This window comes from Acipenser ruthenus, chromosome 37 (genome assembly GCF_902713425.1).
Source record: "Acipenser ruthenus chromosome 37, fAciRut3.2 maternal haplotype, whole genome shotgun sequence".
NCBI classification, from domain to species: domain Eukaryota; kingdom Metazoa; phylum Chordata; class Actinopteri; order Acipenseriformes; family Acipenseridae; genus Acipenser; species Acipenser ruthenus.
In genome coordinates this window covers 888,579-905,500 of record NC_081225.1, presented here as the reverse complement: position 1 = coordinate 905,500, position 16,922 = coordinate 888,579, and the positions used below count along the sequence as shown (strand labels likewise).

At 44.8% G+C, this 16,922-nt stretch overlaps 2 protein-coding genes across 2 annotated transcripts; both read right to left on the bottom strand.

Annotated features, from left to right (window-relative positions):
• LOC131706771 (vesicle-associated membrane protein 5-like) lies at positions 1-6,875 on the bottom strand. The gene is made up of 3 exons (XM_059008480.1): positions 6,383-6,875; positions 3,252-3,389; positions 1-457 (listed from the first exon to the last, which is right to left on the bottom strand). Exons 1-3 carry the CDS (start codon positions 6,383-6,385, stop codon positions 263-265), a joined length of 336 nt encoding a protein of 111 aa, XP_058864463.1. The 5' UTR covers positions 6,386-6,875; the 3' UTR covers positions 1-262.
• A 1,885-nt stretch (positions 6,876-8,760) lies between these two features.
• On the bottom strand, positions 8,761-16,032 carry LOC131706772 (vesicle-associated membrane protein 8-like). The gene is made up of 3 exons (XM_059008481.1): positions 15,687-16,032; positions 11,495-11,653; positions 8,761-11,021 (listed from the first exon to the last, which is right to left on the bottom strand). Exons 1-3 carry the CDS (start codon positions 15,699-15,701, stop codon positions 10,878-10,880), a joined length of 318 nt encoding a protein of 105 aa, XP_058864464.1. The 5' UTR covers positions 15,702-16,032; the 3' UTR covers positions 8,761-10,877.
• Positions 16,033-16,922: the final 890 nt, after the last annotated feature.

The following is a 16,922-nucleotide window of genomic DNA, read 5'->3' as shown; positions in this document are numbered from 1 at the left end:
ATGCCCCATGCCCCATGCCCACCCATGCCCCATGTGGTGTGGAAAAGGGGTACTGTGGTGGAAAAAACCATCCGGACTGCTGTGTGTTTCTCTGGGGACTGAGAGAAGGCAGGAAGCAAGTCTGTCCACATCTGTGTCTGTCAGTGGAAAAGGAACCAGACTGACCCCAGCGTGGTCTGAACCCGGGTCCCAGACCCGCATCAGGTGGAGACGGGGGGGGGGGGGGGGGGGGGGTCTGCAGTCCCGCTGCTCTTCGTGTTTCTCAGTTCCCAGGGGTCACGCTTGGGGTCACCTTCGTCTGCGCCCCGCGGTCATCTCGGACGCTGTACCAGATGATGATCGCGATGATGACCAAGGCAAGCAGGGTCACGACCCCACCGATCACAACCTTCATCTTGATATTCTCCCAGCGGGTCTGCTGAGAAACCTTCGCCGTCGACTTGGTGAAATTTTTACTCTGGAGGACGAGGAGAAGAAAAAGAAGAAGAGATTACTTTGAGCTAAAAAAAAAATCAATCCTTATCATTGTATTTTTAATTTAGGATTTTGTGTTCAAACATTTAATATTGCAATGTAACTAATCCTTCTTACATGGATTTAAAAATCCCTCCTATCTTTAAAACACAATACTAAAGATCGTAACAGCAGACCCAACGTTATATCAGTTTACCGCAGTGACCCATGGTACGAGCACAGTGTAGGAATTGGTACAAGATATTATTTTTACATACAATAACCCATTTATACAGTTGGGTTTTTACAGGAGCAATCTAGGTAAAGTACCTTGCTCAAGGGTACAGCAGCAGCGTCCCCCACCTGGGATTGAACCCACGACCCTCTGGTCAAGAGTCCAGAGCCCTAACCACTACTCCACTACTCCACACTGCTGCCCCTATACAGGAGATGGATTGGGAGTTTGGGGGATGTCTGTGGGAATATTTATCTCTCTCTAGAGTCGGATTGAGGGAAAAACCCTCCAGAAATCCCCTTCCCTTCCCTGGGCTTTCCAGACCAGCCCGGTCCTTCGGATGAGACGTAAGCAAACGAGCTCCTATTGGAAGTGACTCTGCAGCAGCAGCAGCAGTTGTTGATGAAGCAGAGTTCACCCTACTAGTCTCTAAGTCGCTTTGGCTAAAAGCATCTGCTAAATGACTAATTATTATTATTATTATTATTATTATTATTATTATTATTATTATTATTATTATTATTAATAATAATAATAATAATAATAATAATAATAGCTGCATCCGATCAGTTAAATGTTAAAATGAATTCGTCTTGAGGCCCGTGGAATTGAAAGTAAAACCTTGTCCTAGTTTGCTTTCTTTCTTTCTTTCTTTCTTTCTTTCTTTCTTTCTTTCTTTCTTTCTCTTTCTTTTCTGTTACTTTCTTTTTTATCGTGTTTCTCTTTCTTCTTGTCTTTCTCTCTGATTCTTTTCTCTCTCTCGTTCTTTGCGCTCTGATTAATGTATTCCTTCTTTCCAGGATACAAACAGGTTTTTCTTCATATATTTTTTTTGTTTGTTTTTCTGCTGTGGGCACGATGGCATCACAAGACAGATGGCTTCTGTGAGCTCACAATCGCTGGCATTGTGAGCTAGCCCAGCGTTTGGGAGAATGGCAATGCTTTGATCATCAGATGCAATTGCAGCTGCCCCCCTCCTCACCCCCCCACACTCCTCTCACAATGCCCGTCACTATTGAAAGAGCCCATGGCAAGATAATCAGTTATTAGAGTGGGATGTGGGGGGGGGGTCACTCTACATTGTACTGGTGATGATGAATAATATTAACAAATCTTCGAGGGGAATTCCAGTAATGAGGGCTCTGTAATTGAGTGACGCTCCGAGCAGCTCTGTGACAGAACGTGCTTCATGGTGTCTCAGACCCGCTCCCCCTGAGTGGCTCAGAGCTGCAGGGCAGATTTCATCACCCGAAAAAGTCTTGCTCCGAGCCACTCATTCACTGAACGCACCCTGTGTGTTTAAGCTACCTGCAAGCACAGCTCCACTGTTGCCAGGCACCCCCCTCTCCGAGGAGCAGGGCCGTGCACGCCTGATGCGTTTTCATCACGTCAAAAAAGAAACTTTAAAATCGTGTCTTGAAGTTACGTCATTTCTTTTAGCATTTTCTATCTAGGGCTGTGCTGAGTCACTGCGTCTCGATGAAGCGTGATCAACCGGGAAGAACTACAGCTCCCAGCATCCCTCACCACTGCCGCAGGTGAGGAGGCATGCTGGGAACTGTAGTCACAGCTCGGGCTGTACTGATTCACTGTGTATGGATGAATCGCGATGCTTTCTTTACATGCTGCAGCGTATTGTAACAGAGGTCGGTATCGTTTGTATTGTGACAAGACCACATTGTTGTTAAACTACAGCTCCCAGAATCCCTCACCACTGCCGCAGCTCAGGAGGCATGCTGGGAACTGTAGTCACAGCTAGGGCTGTACTGATTCACTGTGTATGGATGAATCGCAATGCTTTCTCTACATGATGCATCATATTGTAATAGAGGTCTGTATCGTTTTCACATGGTTCTTGAATAAAGAATTAGTACATTTCACAGCTGGTACAGACGAATACACACTCTCCCTAAACACTCTTAAGAGCATTAGATCTTCTTATGCATTGTACAATTAGCCCATCTGCAGCTCTATTGATGGTTTGATATTCCGAATACAGCTCTGCTGTGTGTCTGATGGTTCTGCACGCTGTGTGTCTCGTGGTCCTGCACGCTGTGTGTCTCATGGTTCTGCACGCTGTGTGTCTCATGGTTCTGCATGCTGTGTGTGTGGTTCTGCACGCTGTGTGTCTCCTGGTTCTGCACGCTGTGTGTCTCATGGTTCTGCATGCTGTATGTGTGGTTGTGCATGCTGTGTGTCTCGTTGTTCTGCATGCTGTATGTGTGGTTCTGCATGCTGTGTGTCTCATGGTTCTGCATGCTGTGTGTCTCGTGGTTCTTTATTTATTTATTTTTTTAAATTATTTATTAGCAGACACCCTTATCCAGGGCGACTTACAATTGTTACAAGATATCACATTATTTTTACATACAATTACCCATTTATACAGTTGGGTTTTTACTGGAGCAATCTAGGTAAAGTACCTTGCTCAAGGGTACAGCAGCAGTGTCCCCCCCACCTGGGATTGAACCCACGACCCTCCGGTCGAGAGTCCAGAGCCCTAACCACTGCTCCACACTGCTGCCCTCCTGCTCCACACTTGTGCACGCTGTGTCTGCAGTACCTTACTCAGCAGGTCATCGGATCTCAGCTCAAGCTCTCCCAGTTTGCCCTCTCGCTCCACGGCCTTGTTGTAATTCTCCACCATGATCTCCTTCACCTCGTCCGCCTGCTCCTTGCACCACTGCAGCCTGGTCTCGCCCTGCGACTCAGAGAGGGACAGCAGCTGAGGACACAGCCGCGGGAAAGAGACCGCATTGCAAGAGGAAAGGCAGTCCCCCCTCCTCCTCCTCCTCATCCGCTCTTTCCTTCCCTCCCAACCTGGAGACGGTTCACATTTCCTGGCTCCTGACTCCACACATGTGGGCAGTGACTGTACCCTGCCCCCTGCCCTCTGACCCCTCTATCCACCCCTGGCTGTGTCACACGAACACAGAAACACAGGCACCCTGGTGACACAGTAACTGTTAGGAATGATTGGATTGTTTTTATATTGGCTTGACTATGGAGGTCTCTCTTTGTATCAGTGCTGAACCAAACTAAACCAAACTAAACTAAACTAATGAACTGGACAATCCTAAACTAAACTAATGAACTGGACAATCCTAAACTAAACTAATGAACTGGACAATCCTAAACTAAACTAATGAACTGGACAATCCTACACTAAACTAATGAACTGGACAATCCTAAACTAAACTAATGAACTGGACAATCCTAAACTAAACTAATGAACTGGACAATCCTAAACTAAACTAATGAACTGGACAATCCTACACTAAACTAATGAACTGGACAATCCTAAACTAAACTAATGAACTGGACAATCCTAAACTAAACTAATGAACTGGACAATCCTACACTAAACTAATGAACTGGACAATCCTACACTAAACTAATGAACTGGACAATCCTACACTAAACTAATGAACTGGACAATCCTAAACTAAACTAATGAACTGGACAATCCTACACTAAACTAATGAACTGGACAATCCTAAACTAAACTAATGAACTGGACAATCCTAAACTAAACTAATGAACTGGACAATCCTAAACTAAACTAATGAACTGGACAATCCTAAACTAAACTAATGAACTGGACAATCCTACACTAAACTAATGAACTGGACAATCCTAAACTAAACTAATGAACTGGACAATCCTAAACTAAACTAATGAACTGGACAATCCTAAACTAAACTAATGAACTGGACAATCCTAAACTAAACTAATGAACTGGACAATCCTAAACTAAACTAAACTAATGAACTGGACAATCCTAAACTAAAAACACAGACTACCTGGTTGCATTGGGAACTCTTAAGGGCTCCACATTGCTATGAATTTCAGTAGCGTTTCACAGTAAATCCTCTCTGTACTTCTGCATGTTTGCCCCATGCTCTCCCCGCGGTTACCCGATGCATGTATCCCCCGATAGCTCACCCTGCTGCGGCGTGTTTCAGAACATGTTGACTAAACCTCTCAGGGCTTTGCTTCTGCCAAAAAGATCTGGAAACGGGCGTGGCGCGCAATATAAATATAGCTCAGAATCCATCCGCTGGTTCAGACTATACACAGAGATATAATGACTTCTTTCTTCCTTAGGGATAAACACATGCATCGCAGAACAACAAGGCGCAATCCAAAACTAAAAAAGAAGGCAGCGGTTTCAGTGATTTGCGATCTTGTTGTTGAAACGGTTTGCTGTGAGCTGATAAAAACGTGTCGGTCACAACTTTATACAGACAGAGCCAAGGACACGGCCAAAGGTATAATGTTCTGATTGCATAACTGCTGACGGGTAAGAATGTCTGACCCGTCCCGTTCTGGAATTATTGGTTCAGGTAACCGTTCTAAAGTCACTCTGGAACATTAGAACCGTTCTAGAACGGGTCCACGTCTGTACCATGTTTTCTCAATAATTAATTCGATTCACTGGTCACCAATATGTGAAATCTGTCTTATTAACAAGCTGGCAATGCGATTGTATTATGTTTAATTCACTCAGGTTTAGACATTGACATCGTAGGTATAACTACACGCAGATTAAATATATATATTTGATTTCACAAAGTTGCGGACAAAAGCCCTTCTTCGGCTGTGTAGAAAGAACAGCACACACAGCGCATATTCATATACAGTAGAGCTCTACATAAATGTGCGTGCGTGCTATTTTTATTAGCTTATAGTTAGCTGTAGGGTTTTTTTGCGTGCACGTTAATAATTACATCTAATTGCTTGTGCGTTATAAGATATATAGATTGTAATTATTTCTGATACAAGTCGTGTAATCAGGTGCAGCCCCGATGGAACTGATCGTTTGCTTAATTAGACCTTTTTAATTGTTTTCAGCTCTTAAACAGTTGCAGATTTCAAGTTAGCGATAACATTTTCTAAGTAACTTCAGAACCCTGAAAGGTCTGATGAAGCGAGCGATCGCTGAGGGCTCAGCAGACACGGGGGCGGGGGGCGGGGGGTCCCAGGACCAAAGGGGGGGGGGGGGGGGGGGGGGGGGGGGGCCCTGATGTAATTGATACAGTCCCGTCTTCATTATTATTTATTTCTTAGCAGACGCCCTTATCCAGGGCGACTTACAATTGTTACAAGATATCACATTATTTTTACATACAATTACCCATTTATACAGTTGGGTTTTTACTGGAGCAAATCTAGGTAAAGTACCTTGCTCAAGGGCACAGCAGCAGCAGCAGTGCCCCCCCCCGGGATTGAACCCACGACCTTCCGGTCAAGAGTCCAGAGCCCTAACCACCACTCCACACTGCTGCCCCAAAAATTCATAAATAAACACGTTGGTTTCTATTTTATACAGTATTGCAACATCGATCGATTGATTGTTTTAATAAAAATGAATTACGCATGTATTTATTTGGCAGACACCTTTATCCCAGGTGACTCACAGGTGTTACAGGGCAGCACAGGGTTACAATGCAAGCTTCATATTTAAACACAGTGTAGTTTACAGTCAGTGCAAATAATAATAATACTACTAGAATACAATATGAACTAGGATGCAGCCAGTTAGGATCACTATATATATATATATACGAAAGTGAAAGTAATTCGTTTGCTGTTGCTGGCAAGGTCATTGATAATCTTTATAATATTTATACCTAAACAAAGAATCGCATCAAACAAACAGATACACGCGTATAAAAAGATCACAATACTCACCATGCTTCTCCGGTTTTTTGTGAGTCCTCGAGTGCTCTCGTTTTAAACCTACACAACCCCTCTTTTTTAAAGACTCTCTCCTTCTCTCTCTCACACACACCTTCCCTCGTTCTTTCTCTCTCTCGTTTTGAGCGTCTCTGTTCTCTCTGTTGAAGCGGGTGTCTGTAGCCGGACTGTATATATTTAGCAATGCCGCTTCCCAGTCCTGCCCGACACTCTGCCTTCGTTTTTAAACCGTCCCGAGTCTAGTTTTCCTGTTGGTTGCTGTCTGTGGGTGTTTTGCTGGCTCGACTCAGCTGTCCTTATGGAGGAAAGCGAAACTCGGTCCCTGTATATTCAACAGGCAGGAAGCGGGCGAGGCGACGAGGCAGACAGACAGACAGAGCGGAGGGCGGAGTGGATTCCTGTTTTCCTGCACAGAATTAAATCACACTCCCAGCTCTGATAGCGCAATTAACTCTTTCCAAGGACACCGCTTTGAATGAGTGAAACACAACTTATAAGAGAACTTCTGGCGATCCGTGGACCCCAACCGCAACCGCACCCTTTTTATTTGTGTTTGTTTATGTTTATTATTATTATTATTATTATTATTATTATTATTATTATTATTATTATTATTATTATTATTATTATTATTATTATACATAAATACGCTTCTCTCCTTTGCACCAAACGTCAGGGCGTATACAAACAAGGCAGCAGTGTGGAGTAGTGGTTAGGACTCTGGACTCTTGACCGGAGGGTCATGGGTTCAATCCCAGGTGGGGGGGACACTGCTGCTGTACCATTGAGCAAGGAACTTTACCTCGATTGCTTCAGTAAAAACCCAAACTGTATAAATGGGTAATTGTATGTAAAAATAATGCGATCTCTTGTAACAATAAATAATAATACTCAGTAAAAACCTTTCCCACGGAACTCGCGGTTTGAGTCCTTGTCTTATGTTTACGCTTTTGAAAAAATTCATTATTAATTCAATGGTATTGTTCATATGTTTTGCTTGAGCTTATTTTTCCCAGTTACAAGTAACTACAATATCTCTGTGTGTGTGCGTGTGTGCGTGCGTGCGTGCGTGCGTGTGTGTGTTAGACTCTGAATACATTATGTAAACCCTGAGCCAACCAAGACTGTGTGTGTGTGTGAATGGGGGAAAAAATAACTTTGGGGGGGGGGGGGGGGGGAGCGGGAGGGGGAGGGGCAGGCGTGGGGTGCAGGGTATGCACCATTTAAACTTGTATGTGTGCAGCTATCCCTCCTTTCAGAACTTTATAGACACGCACGCACGCACACACAGCGAAGCACTCTATTTTTTTTTTTTCCTGGAATAGAGATAAGAATCGAAAAGAGGAAACCACGGACAAACAAAACGGAAGTTGCCGGACAAGTTGCCGACCCCTGCTGAAAAGTTATTATTGTAAAAACACGTTGAAACGGAAACTTTGTATTAGAATGGGATTTGTTTGTGAATAAACGCGTCCCCTGCAAAATTCTCTTCTCTTTACTGTAGGAATGTTTGACCAAAACCCAATATTGCATAAGACGCTACATTTACCTTACATTACATTTTTTTAAAGTTCATAAAGTAATTGTCCTGGCTTCTAATAAGACTGTAGTGTTAATAATAAACTTAAAAAATCAGTGTGTTCCATTTACGGTACTTTTTTTAAACAGACAATGTGTTCCCCCTGTTGGTTGTTGCAGGCATTGCAATGAAAGACTCTCGCATTGAGATCGATGCTCAATTCTGAACGAACTCCTCGGATTAAATTGCATTAAATTCAGTGAATTTAATGTACCGTAGTACTGGTTCAAAATATATCCACTGAATTTCTATTCCATTGCAATACTCAAATTTCCACATTGAATTATTAATAGCTGTCGTGTTTTCTTTTACGATAACCAATAAATACTGAAGCCTTGTGGTTTTTGTCTGAACTCGGTGGATTATTTCTCCGCTTCTGAAAGGGGAACAGGGAACGGAAAATTTAAAATATTTCACAATTTTAAGTTTAGGGAAAACTAGAATGAACAACAACTCGATAATGTACGTTAGAGCGATAACAGTCAGGTTGAATTCGGGTCAGGGTTTAGGGCAGGACTCAAAGACAACGTTTCCTGTGTTGAAATAAACACACACAGACACACACAAATGCATTTTCAGTTTTCTCCACTTTGCTCTGCTCAGACCCCGGGGAGATATTTGATGTATTCAGAGTTTTAATTGATTTAAATCATGTTTGTAATGTAAATATGTCCTGTGACGTCAGACCTTAGGTACTTGCCCGTCCACGCGATATTGCCCCCCCACCCCCCGCATTTCCATTCCTAGCTACGCCCCTGAGACAAAAATACACACAAATACAAACTGACACACATCAATGAAACAGTATTTACTGTACCTTACAAGAACGTTTTTTTTTAATTCCAAAAAAACAAAACACTCCACAGAAACTAGAACTAAGACAGTGAGCCGCCATCACAGCAGATCAGCCAGGATCGCCCTAGAATACATTATATACACCCTGATCCTACCAAGACAGATACAGCAAATTGTTATGTTGATTTTATTACAGAAAGAGACAGATATTTAATAATGTATATATGTATAACTATAGGGGCTAGACCACAGAAAAAAGAGCACACACCCGCCATAACAGCGTCAACAGGATGACTCCAGCTAGGCTTTTTTTCCAAGTAACAACATGTCTCCCTGCTTCAGTTACCACGTGTATTCCCAATCTACACCAGGGCTGGCCAAAGCTGCCACTTCCACTCCTGGTCTTTGTTCCAGCCCTGTTCTGAATGTTTAATTAAACCTCCATCCAGACCCTGAAGGCGTTCAGCGTCCCATTTTAACTGTAAACCCTGGAGCGGATCAGCGCTCCAGGATCGGGATTGGTGACCCCCTCCCCTTGCACTAGACAGATTCAGGCTCCCTGGTTAAGGAGTCGATTCCCAGATCCGCTCACTCTCTACATCCTGCCTGTAAACCAGTCTGGAGCTGGGGGCGGGCCGGTGGTTTCACTGGGATGCGAGTGCTCAGAAGCGATGATTTCTCCGAATCAAGTTTGGCTTGAAACTCTGTTTTTTCAGAAGAATCGGCTCCAAAAGAACGGGTTCCGCCTGCATGGCAGCATCTTGCATGTTTGGGTTAAGCTGAGGGAACATGAAGCCACTTTTTCAGAAACAGCGGCTTGAAATCTGTTTCCAGGAGGCCTAGTTTGAGGTTGCTGTATCAAACCCCAGGTCTCCCTGTCTGGTGTGCCGTGCAGTGGCCTGAAACCCAGACTCCTGAAACCAGGGTTCAAGCCACAAAGTGGCTCCACGTTCCCTCAGTGTCACCTTTGTAAAGGTTTGTTGTAAAAAAAAAAAAAAAAAAATTTGTGAAGCACCCGCCAACCAAGCACCTGCCACCAGCCTTCCATCAAACTCTGTCAGATCTCTCCGTCTGTCTGTCTGTCCCATCGTGGACCTGACAGGGGATATGCAACATTTATAAGTTACAGAATACAAGCCACGATGCGGTTTACAACCAAAATCAGTCACGCAATGAGGACACAAAAGTGTGTGCTACATATAGCAGGTGTTTCACAGCTGGGTTTTTTTTTTCTGTTCTTTTTCTATTTCAATCTATCCCCTGTGTAAAGTATATCCTTCATGATTTAGCCGAGTCAAAACTAATAATAATAATAATAATAATAATAATAATAATAATAATAATACACATTATTACATCACTAAGAGTTGGCTAGCCTTGGGTATATTGGATGAGTTCATTTGATTTCATAGACCCAGGAACAAGCGTGTGGAGTGGGAGATATAGTTTTGAAAAACGCATGGGGTTATTCAATTGGGTATTTCTTTATTTATTTATTTATGGGTGTATTTATTTTCAATTTGGGCGCTTGGGGGATCTGTCGCTCATTGAAAAGAGAGGGGGAGTCAGGCAAGCAGATTCTATAGGAGCTCTCCTGCACTATGAGAGAGAGAAGGGGGGGAGGGGGGGCGGGGGTAATGGGGTGCCTGGGCTCCCCCTAGCCCTGGGTTTGAACAGGGACAGAGAGAGGGGCAGCGAGTCGTTCGTTGCATCCACAGTGCAATTTTTTAAAAATCGCGCACACACACACACACAAAAGTAATAATGCATCATGAATTTCAGTATATAGACTTTGATTAAACTGGGAGGTCTCGGGGTCTTCAAGGGATAAGGACAGGGTGTGTCTGGGGGTCCGGGGGGGTCTCTATTTTGGAATGACGCCCTGGGTTTGAGCAGGAAGGGCGTGTCTGGGGGTGTGAGGGTCGGGGACAGCGTGTCGGGGGGGGGGGGGGGGGGGGGTGACGGTTGGGAACAGCGTGTCGGGGGGTTGATAGTTGGGGACAGCGTGTTTGAGGGCGGGAGGGTCGGGGACAGCGTGTTTGAGGGCGGGAGGGTCGGGGACAGCGTGTCGGAGGGTGGGAGGGTCCGGGACAGCGTGTGTGGGGGTCCGGGGGTCTAGGTGGGGATGACTCCGGTTGCCAGCAGGATGATGATGAGGAGGATGATGGCCACGATGACACAGATCAGGGCGATCATCTTCACGTTCTTCCACCAGTACTTCCGAGCCACCTTCTGAGAGGTGGTCTTGAAGTGCTCCGACTGGAGGGGGGGAGGGAGAGAGAGAGGAGAGAGAAGAGGAGCGGGGAAGAGAGAGTGTGGACAGGAGAGAGAGGAGAGAGAGGAGTGGGGAAGAGAGAGAGAGTGGAGAGGAGAGAGGGAGGGGGGAGAGGAGCGGGGAGAGCGTGAGAGCGGAGGGGGGAAGAGGAGGGGTAGAGGGAGGAGCGGCAGAGAGACAAGACAGTGGGAGAGGAGAGAGGGTTAGTGACATTACAATTTAAAATTGCTTCAATTTCATAATTACATCACAAGTCAATTCTTCCTTTTTTTTTTTTTACAGAAAAGTAGTTCTTTTTTCATTTCTGATCAGACGTGACGACATCACCATCCTCCCCTCCCTTAAAGATTGTCTGCCATGCGAATGCCCTCAATGCACATTAACCTGTATCCCCTCCCCCTCGTTCCCCCTCCTTCCCCCTCCCCTCCTCCTCCTCCCCTCCTCCCCTCTCCCTTACGCTGGCCTGCAGGTCCTCAGTCTTGTCCATCAGGTCGTCCAGCCTCTCTCCTCGGGCCAGGATCCGGTCCACGTTCTGGGTCATGATGTTCTTCACGCCCTCCACCTGGTCCTTCAAGTTCTGGACCCGTTCCCCCCCAGCCGGGACCCCCCCCTCCTCCTGAGAGAGAGACGAGAAACCAGAGCAAACCTGTCACTGCAGTGCGCCTGTCTGTCTGCCTGCCGTCTGTGTCTGTCCAGGGGCAGCAGTGTGGAGTAGTGGTTAGGGCTCTGGACGCTTGACCGGAGGGTCGTGGGTTCAATCCCAGGTGGGGGACGCTGCTGCTGTACCCTTGAGCAAGGTACTTTACCTAGATTGCTCCAGTAAAAACCCAACTGTATAAATGGGTAATTGTATGTAAAAATAATGTGATATCTTGTAACAATTGTAAGTCGCCCTGGATAAGGGCGTCTGCTAATAAATAAATAATAATAATTTGACTGTCTGTCCGTCCGTCTCTCCATCTGTCTGTCTATCCATCTGCCTGCCTGTCAGACGGAGAGATGGCTAGACGGACGGACAGACAGATGGATAGACAGACGGTCTTGTTTGTCTCCCTCCCAGGGATGCAAACAATACATACATGCATACATACATACATACATACATACATACATACATACATACATACATACATACATATACGTATATATATATATATATATATATATATATATATATATATTACATGTGTCACTCTGCTGAACCAGAGATTCAACACCAAGACAGGCAGAGCATGTGAAGAGGAGCAGTGAGAGAGGGGGGTGTTTGTGAGATCCAGGCCAGTCCCAGATTCACAGAGACCAGCTAGCTGAAGCTTTCCTACCAGTACAGGGATGGGAATCAGACTCCTATTGCACAGCAGTGTGATCCATTCCAGGTTTTACTACCAGCTTGATCAGCCCCAGTGTGTCTTGGTAATAACAAACTTGTTAAACTCATAGTGAAGCCAGGAGAGGATGACACTGCTGTGCAACGGGAGTCTTATCGAGTAACTGTTTATTGTTCTCGAGTTAAACCATAAAACCCTCAACTTCCCCAAACCAGCACGACACAAGAAAAAAACAAACCAGGAAAGACAATTTCCAGAAACGGTTGGTCTTCTAAAAAGGGAAGGAGCGAGTCATACAAGTTTGGGGAAGGTTTGACAGTTATCATGTTCCCCATGTAGAGTGACACAGGCGGACAGGCAGACAGACGGACAGAGAAACAGACGGACAGACAGGATCAGTGCATCAGAGTCCCTAAAAAGACACAAGCTGCATAAAGACTTCTATAAAAGGGGCTTTGTTTAATACAAGGTTTGCAGTGCTGTCGAGTTTGGCTTTATGCATGGTTATTTCACAGAAAGGTTGCATTGCTTCACTTTAGGTGTATTATACAGAGGGAGTTCTTTAATCTTGTATTGTAGTCAGAGGTGTGTGCCAAGTGTCCCGCAGCGTCCCCACCCCCTCCCCCGTTTCTAACGCTCATGTTGTGTGTCCCTCGAGACCTGCGTTACAGCGAGGGAGCTCTGTGTGTGTGTGTGTGTGTGTGTGTGTATGAGGGGGATACACAGGCTGGCTATTTCTGTGTGGCGCTTTTGTAATACCTGGTGAAGCAACACACCCTCTCTGCTTAAGTAAAGCACACGTCAAACAAAGACAGAGTCAAACACTCGAGTCAAACACTCGAGTCAAACACTCGAGTCAGGGCTCCCGAGTGTCTTTGTGTGTGCGTGTCAGTGTCAGTGTGCGTGTCAGTGTGTGTGTGTCAGAGTCTCAGTGTGTGTGTGTGTGTGTCAGTGTCTCAGTGTGTGTGTCAGTCTCAGTGTGTGTGTCAGTGTCTCAGTGTGCGTGTCAGTGTGCGTGTCAGTGTCTCAGTGTGTGTGTTTCAGTGTGCATCAGTGTCTCAGTGTGTGTGTGCGTGTCAGTGTGCGTGTCAGTGTCTCAGTGTGTGTGTGCGTGTCAGTGTCTCAGTGTGTGTGTTTCAGTGTGCATCAGTGTCTCAGTGTGTGTGTGTGTCAGTGTGTGTGTGCGTGTCAGTGTCTCAGTGTGTGTGTGTCAGTGTGTGTGTCAGTGTCTCAGTGTGTGTGTGTCAGTGTGTGTGTGTCAGTGTCTCAGTGTGTGTGTCAGTGTGCGTGTCAGTGTCTCAGTGTGTGTGTCAGTGTGTGTGTGTCAGTGTGCGTGTCAGTGTCTCAGTGTGTGTCTCAGTGTGTGTGTGTCAGTGTGCGTGTCAGTGTCTCAGTGTGTGTGTGTCAGTCTCAGTGTGTGTGTCAGTGTCTCAGTGTGCGTGTCAGTGTGCGTGTCAGTGTCTCAGTGTGTGTGTTTCAGTGTGCATCAGTGTCTCAGTGTGTGTGTGTGTCAGTGTGTGTGTGTCAGTGTGTGTGTGCGTGTCAGTGTCTCAGTGTGTGTGTGTCAGTGTGCGTGTCAGTGTCTCAGTGTGTGTGTGTCAGTGTGTGCGTGTCTCAGTGTGTGTGTGTCAGTGTGTGTGTCAGTGTGCGTGTCAGTGTCTCAGTGTGTGTGTCAGTGTGTGTGTGTGTGTGAGTGTCTCAGTGTGTGTGTGTCAGTGTGTGCGTGTCTCAGTGTGTGTGTGTCAGTGTCTCAGTGTGTGTGTCAGTGTGCGTGTCAGTGTCTCAGTGTGTGTGTCAGTGTCTCAGTGTGTGTGTCAGTGTGTGTGTGTGTTTGAGTGTCTCAGTGTGTGTGTTTCAGTGTGCGTGTCAGTGTCTCAGTGTGTGTGTGTCAGTGTCTCAGTGTCAGTGTGAGGTGTGTTGGGATCCTTGTAATGAAAGGTGATATAGAAATGCCAGTCCTATTGTAATGTAAAGTAGATCTGGTCTTTGTATTGAGTTTGACATTGTATTATACAAATTACAGCCACCAGCAAAGTGAGTTTAACAGTTTGAACAAATAAAAATAAAAAGATCTTCAGGACTGACAGTGGGGGTACTGTGTTGACGCATAAAGCCATACAAAACCGAGAAATGTGCAATCCTGGGTCGGTACAGGTCCAACCTAGTCTTGCTCGACAGGTACTGAATGCGAGCGCATTGTTTAGCAAGCGCGTCACACAAAGGCTGAGAAGGTGAGGCGATGACGTCATTCCTGATCATCACTAACAAAGCCACCTTTGATACAAGCGGCAAAGAGAGCGATAAACAACAGCAACGCTAAGGACGAATGCGCTTATTCAATGACGCGAAAATACACACACACACATATATACACACTTTATAACACGTCTATTTTTGCACTGACTAAAGTATTTCTTAAGCTCTTAGTTGGATAACCGCCCGTACTAGGTGGCCACTTGTCAAACGGCCGTGTTTATAATGTACACACCCATTAATTAGGCTGCATTAATCAGGTACCTCTGAATAGGATGTACAGAAAATGCGTTGTAGAGTTACTTAACCAACACCAAACGAATATAACACACGGATTTCACCCATCAACACCCTTTACCGTTGCTGTCGCAATATTAATGTTATTATTCACTGTATTGATACGTTTGAATAACGCGGTATTATTGTAAACAATTCATTATTTTAATAACAACATACATACATACAGGAAATCCATGCATCCAGTATTGAATAATATTAATTAATACATGCTGTAAAACTGGAAGGGGAGAATTTAGCCACGACTTTTACAATTTTGAATCTGCCGCATTTTCAAAATAGCAAACAAAATATCAAGATTATGAATTATGCTTCAGTTAATAACAATATTATTATGAATAATAATAATAATAATAATAATAATAATAATAATAATAATAATAATTTCAGCATTAACCTCTCATCTGTTTAAAATGACACTTATTTGTACTGCTTACAAACTGATACTTAAAACTGCTTTTTAAAACTTTCAAGCGACTATCAAACTCTGTAACACTGCACATAACCGTCCGGTAAATTCAATCCTCTTCTCAACGCACGGCATATTGTATTTTGTATTTTGTATTGCATAAAAGACGCCGGCGTTTTGTTTAACAAAGCAGAGAACCGGATTCCGAAGAAACGTTTGATCTTTTAAGCACAGACCCTCCATTTTGTAAGTTATTATCACATTTCCTAGTTGACAGGCAGTTCTTAGTGTATCTTACCGCCCTCGACTTGCAAACACACACACAAAATGCAATATGGTGCTTTTCATAAACTAGTACTTACCGCTTTCCTCTCCATCGTCTTTATCTTAAAAACAGAAACTTCTTTCGAGTTATTCGCTCTGTTCTGCTTTCACAACACCGGACTGCTACACGAATCGATGTTCAATACTTCTTGTGTTGTTTTTTTTAAAAGGACAGACCCTTCTCGCTCGCTTGACTTCCTGGTACGTTTTATTTCAATCGCATTCCTTCGTTCTTGCACGGCTCGATTTCCTGCTTCCTCAAACGTCTGCGTGAAACTGCCTTGTCTTGAACCCGGTCGAGTCACCTGTAGCGCGTACCAGCAACCGCGACAGGCGTGGCTTACCTGAGCGGCCAGGTGTGAGCCGCGCTCTTCCGTTAACACGCTAGGGGGCGCGCTTGCTGACTTAACCCGCAGGTAACGACTTCTACGCAGGTCACCTTCTGTTAAAAAAAAAAAAAAACAGCAGACACACAGCTAGCCTGAATCCTGTTAGCTGAAGCATTTCACAAAACCATCAATAAAAAATTCTTCAACTATTCTTACCTCCGTCTCCGTGTTTAAAGTTATATTTAGCCTCATGCTTCCTATGCCGAGTGTTTGCGTGTTGTTTTAATTTCGCAGCAGTGTCCCCCCCACCTGGGATTGAACCCACGACCCTCCGGTCAAGAGTCCAGAGCCCTGACCACTACTCCACACTTCTGCCATGTATATATATTTTCATAATTCGCATAACCAGAGGTTTGATTACCGATGTCGAAAATGCAAAACAAACGGCGCTGCGCGAATTATGACTTGGAAGGATTTTACATTTATTTTTTAATTGTTTAAATCGTGCATTAAAGTCCATGGAAATGCCCCTCGCTAATGTGTTTTGTAGCTGAACACATTCTCATGAGCTGCATTGTCCGCGGAGTAGCGAGACGGACTGGCGGAGCTGGTGATGACGTCACGGCCAGGACCCTCAGCCAGGGTGCAGGGATGGGGGCAGTATTTGGATCAGAACAGCTCCGGTATCTTTTGGATCCGCCGCTGCCCCGGTTTGCACAGAACAGAGGAGTCGGAACCAGCACAGCAGTCTCCGCTATTTACAGAAGAGCGAGGCATTTTATTAGCAGCTTCTTTGATAGGAAAAGCCATTTAAATAATATCATTGCAAATCGATTATCTGAAGTCTGATTAACTGTATGAAGGACATGTGTTATTCAACCCCACAGGTACCTGGTTTAAAATGAAGGTTTAATAATAATAATATTTAAAAAAAAACACCATCAC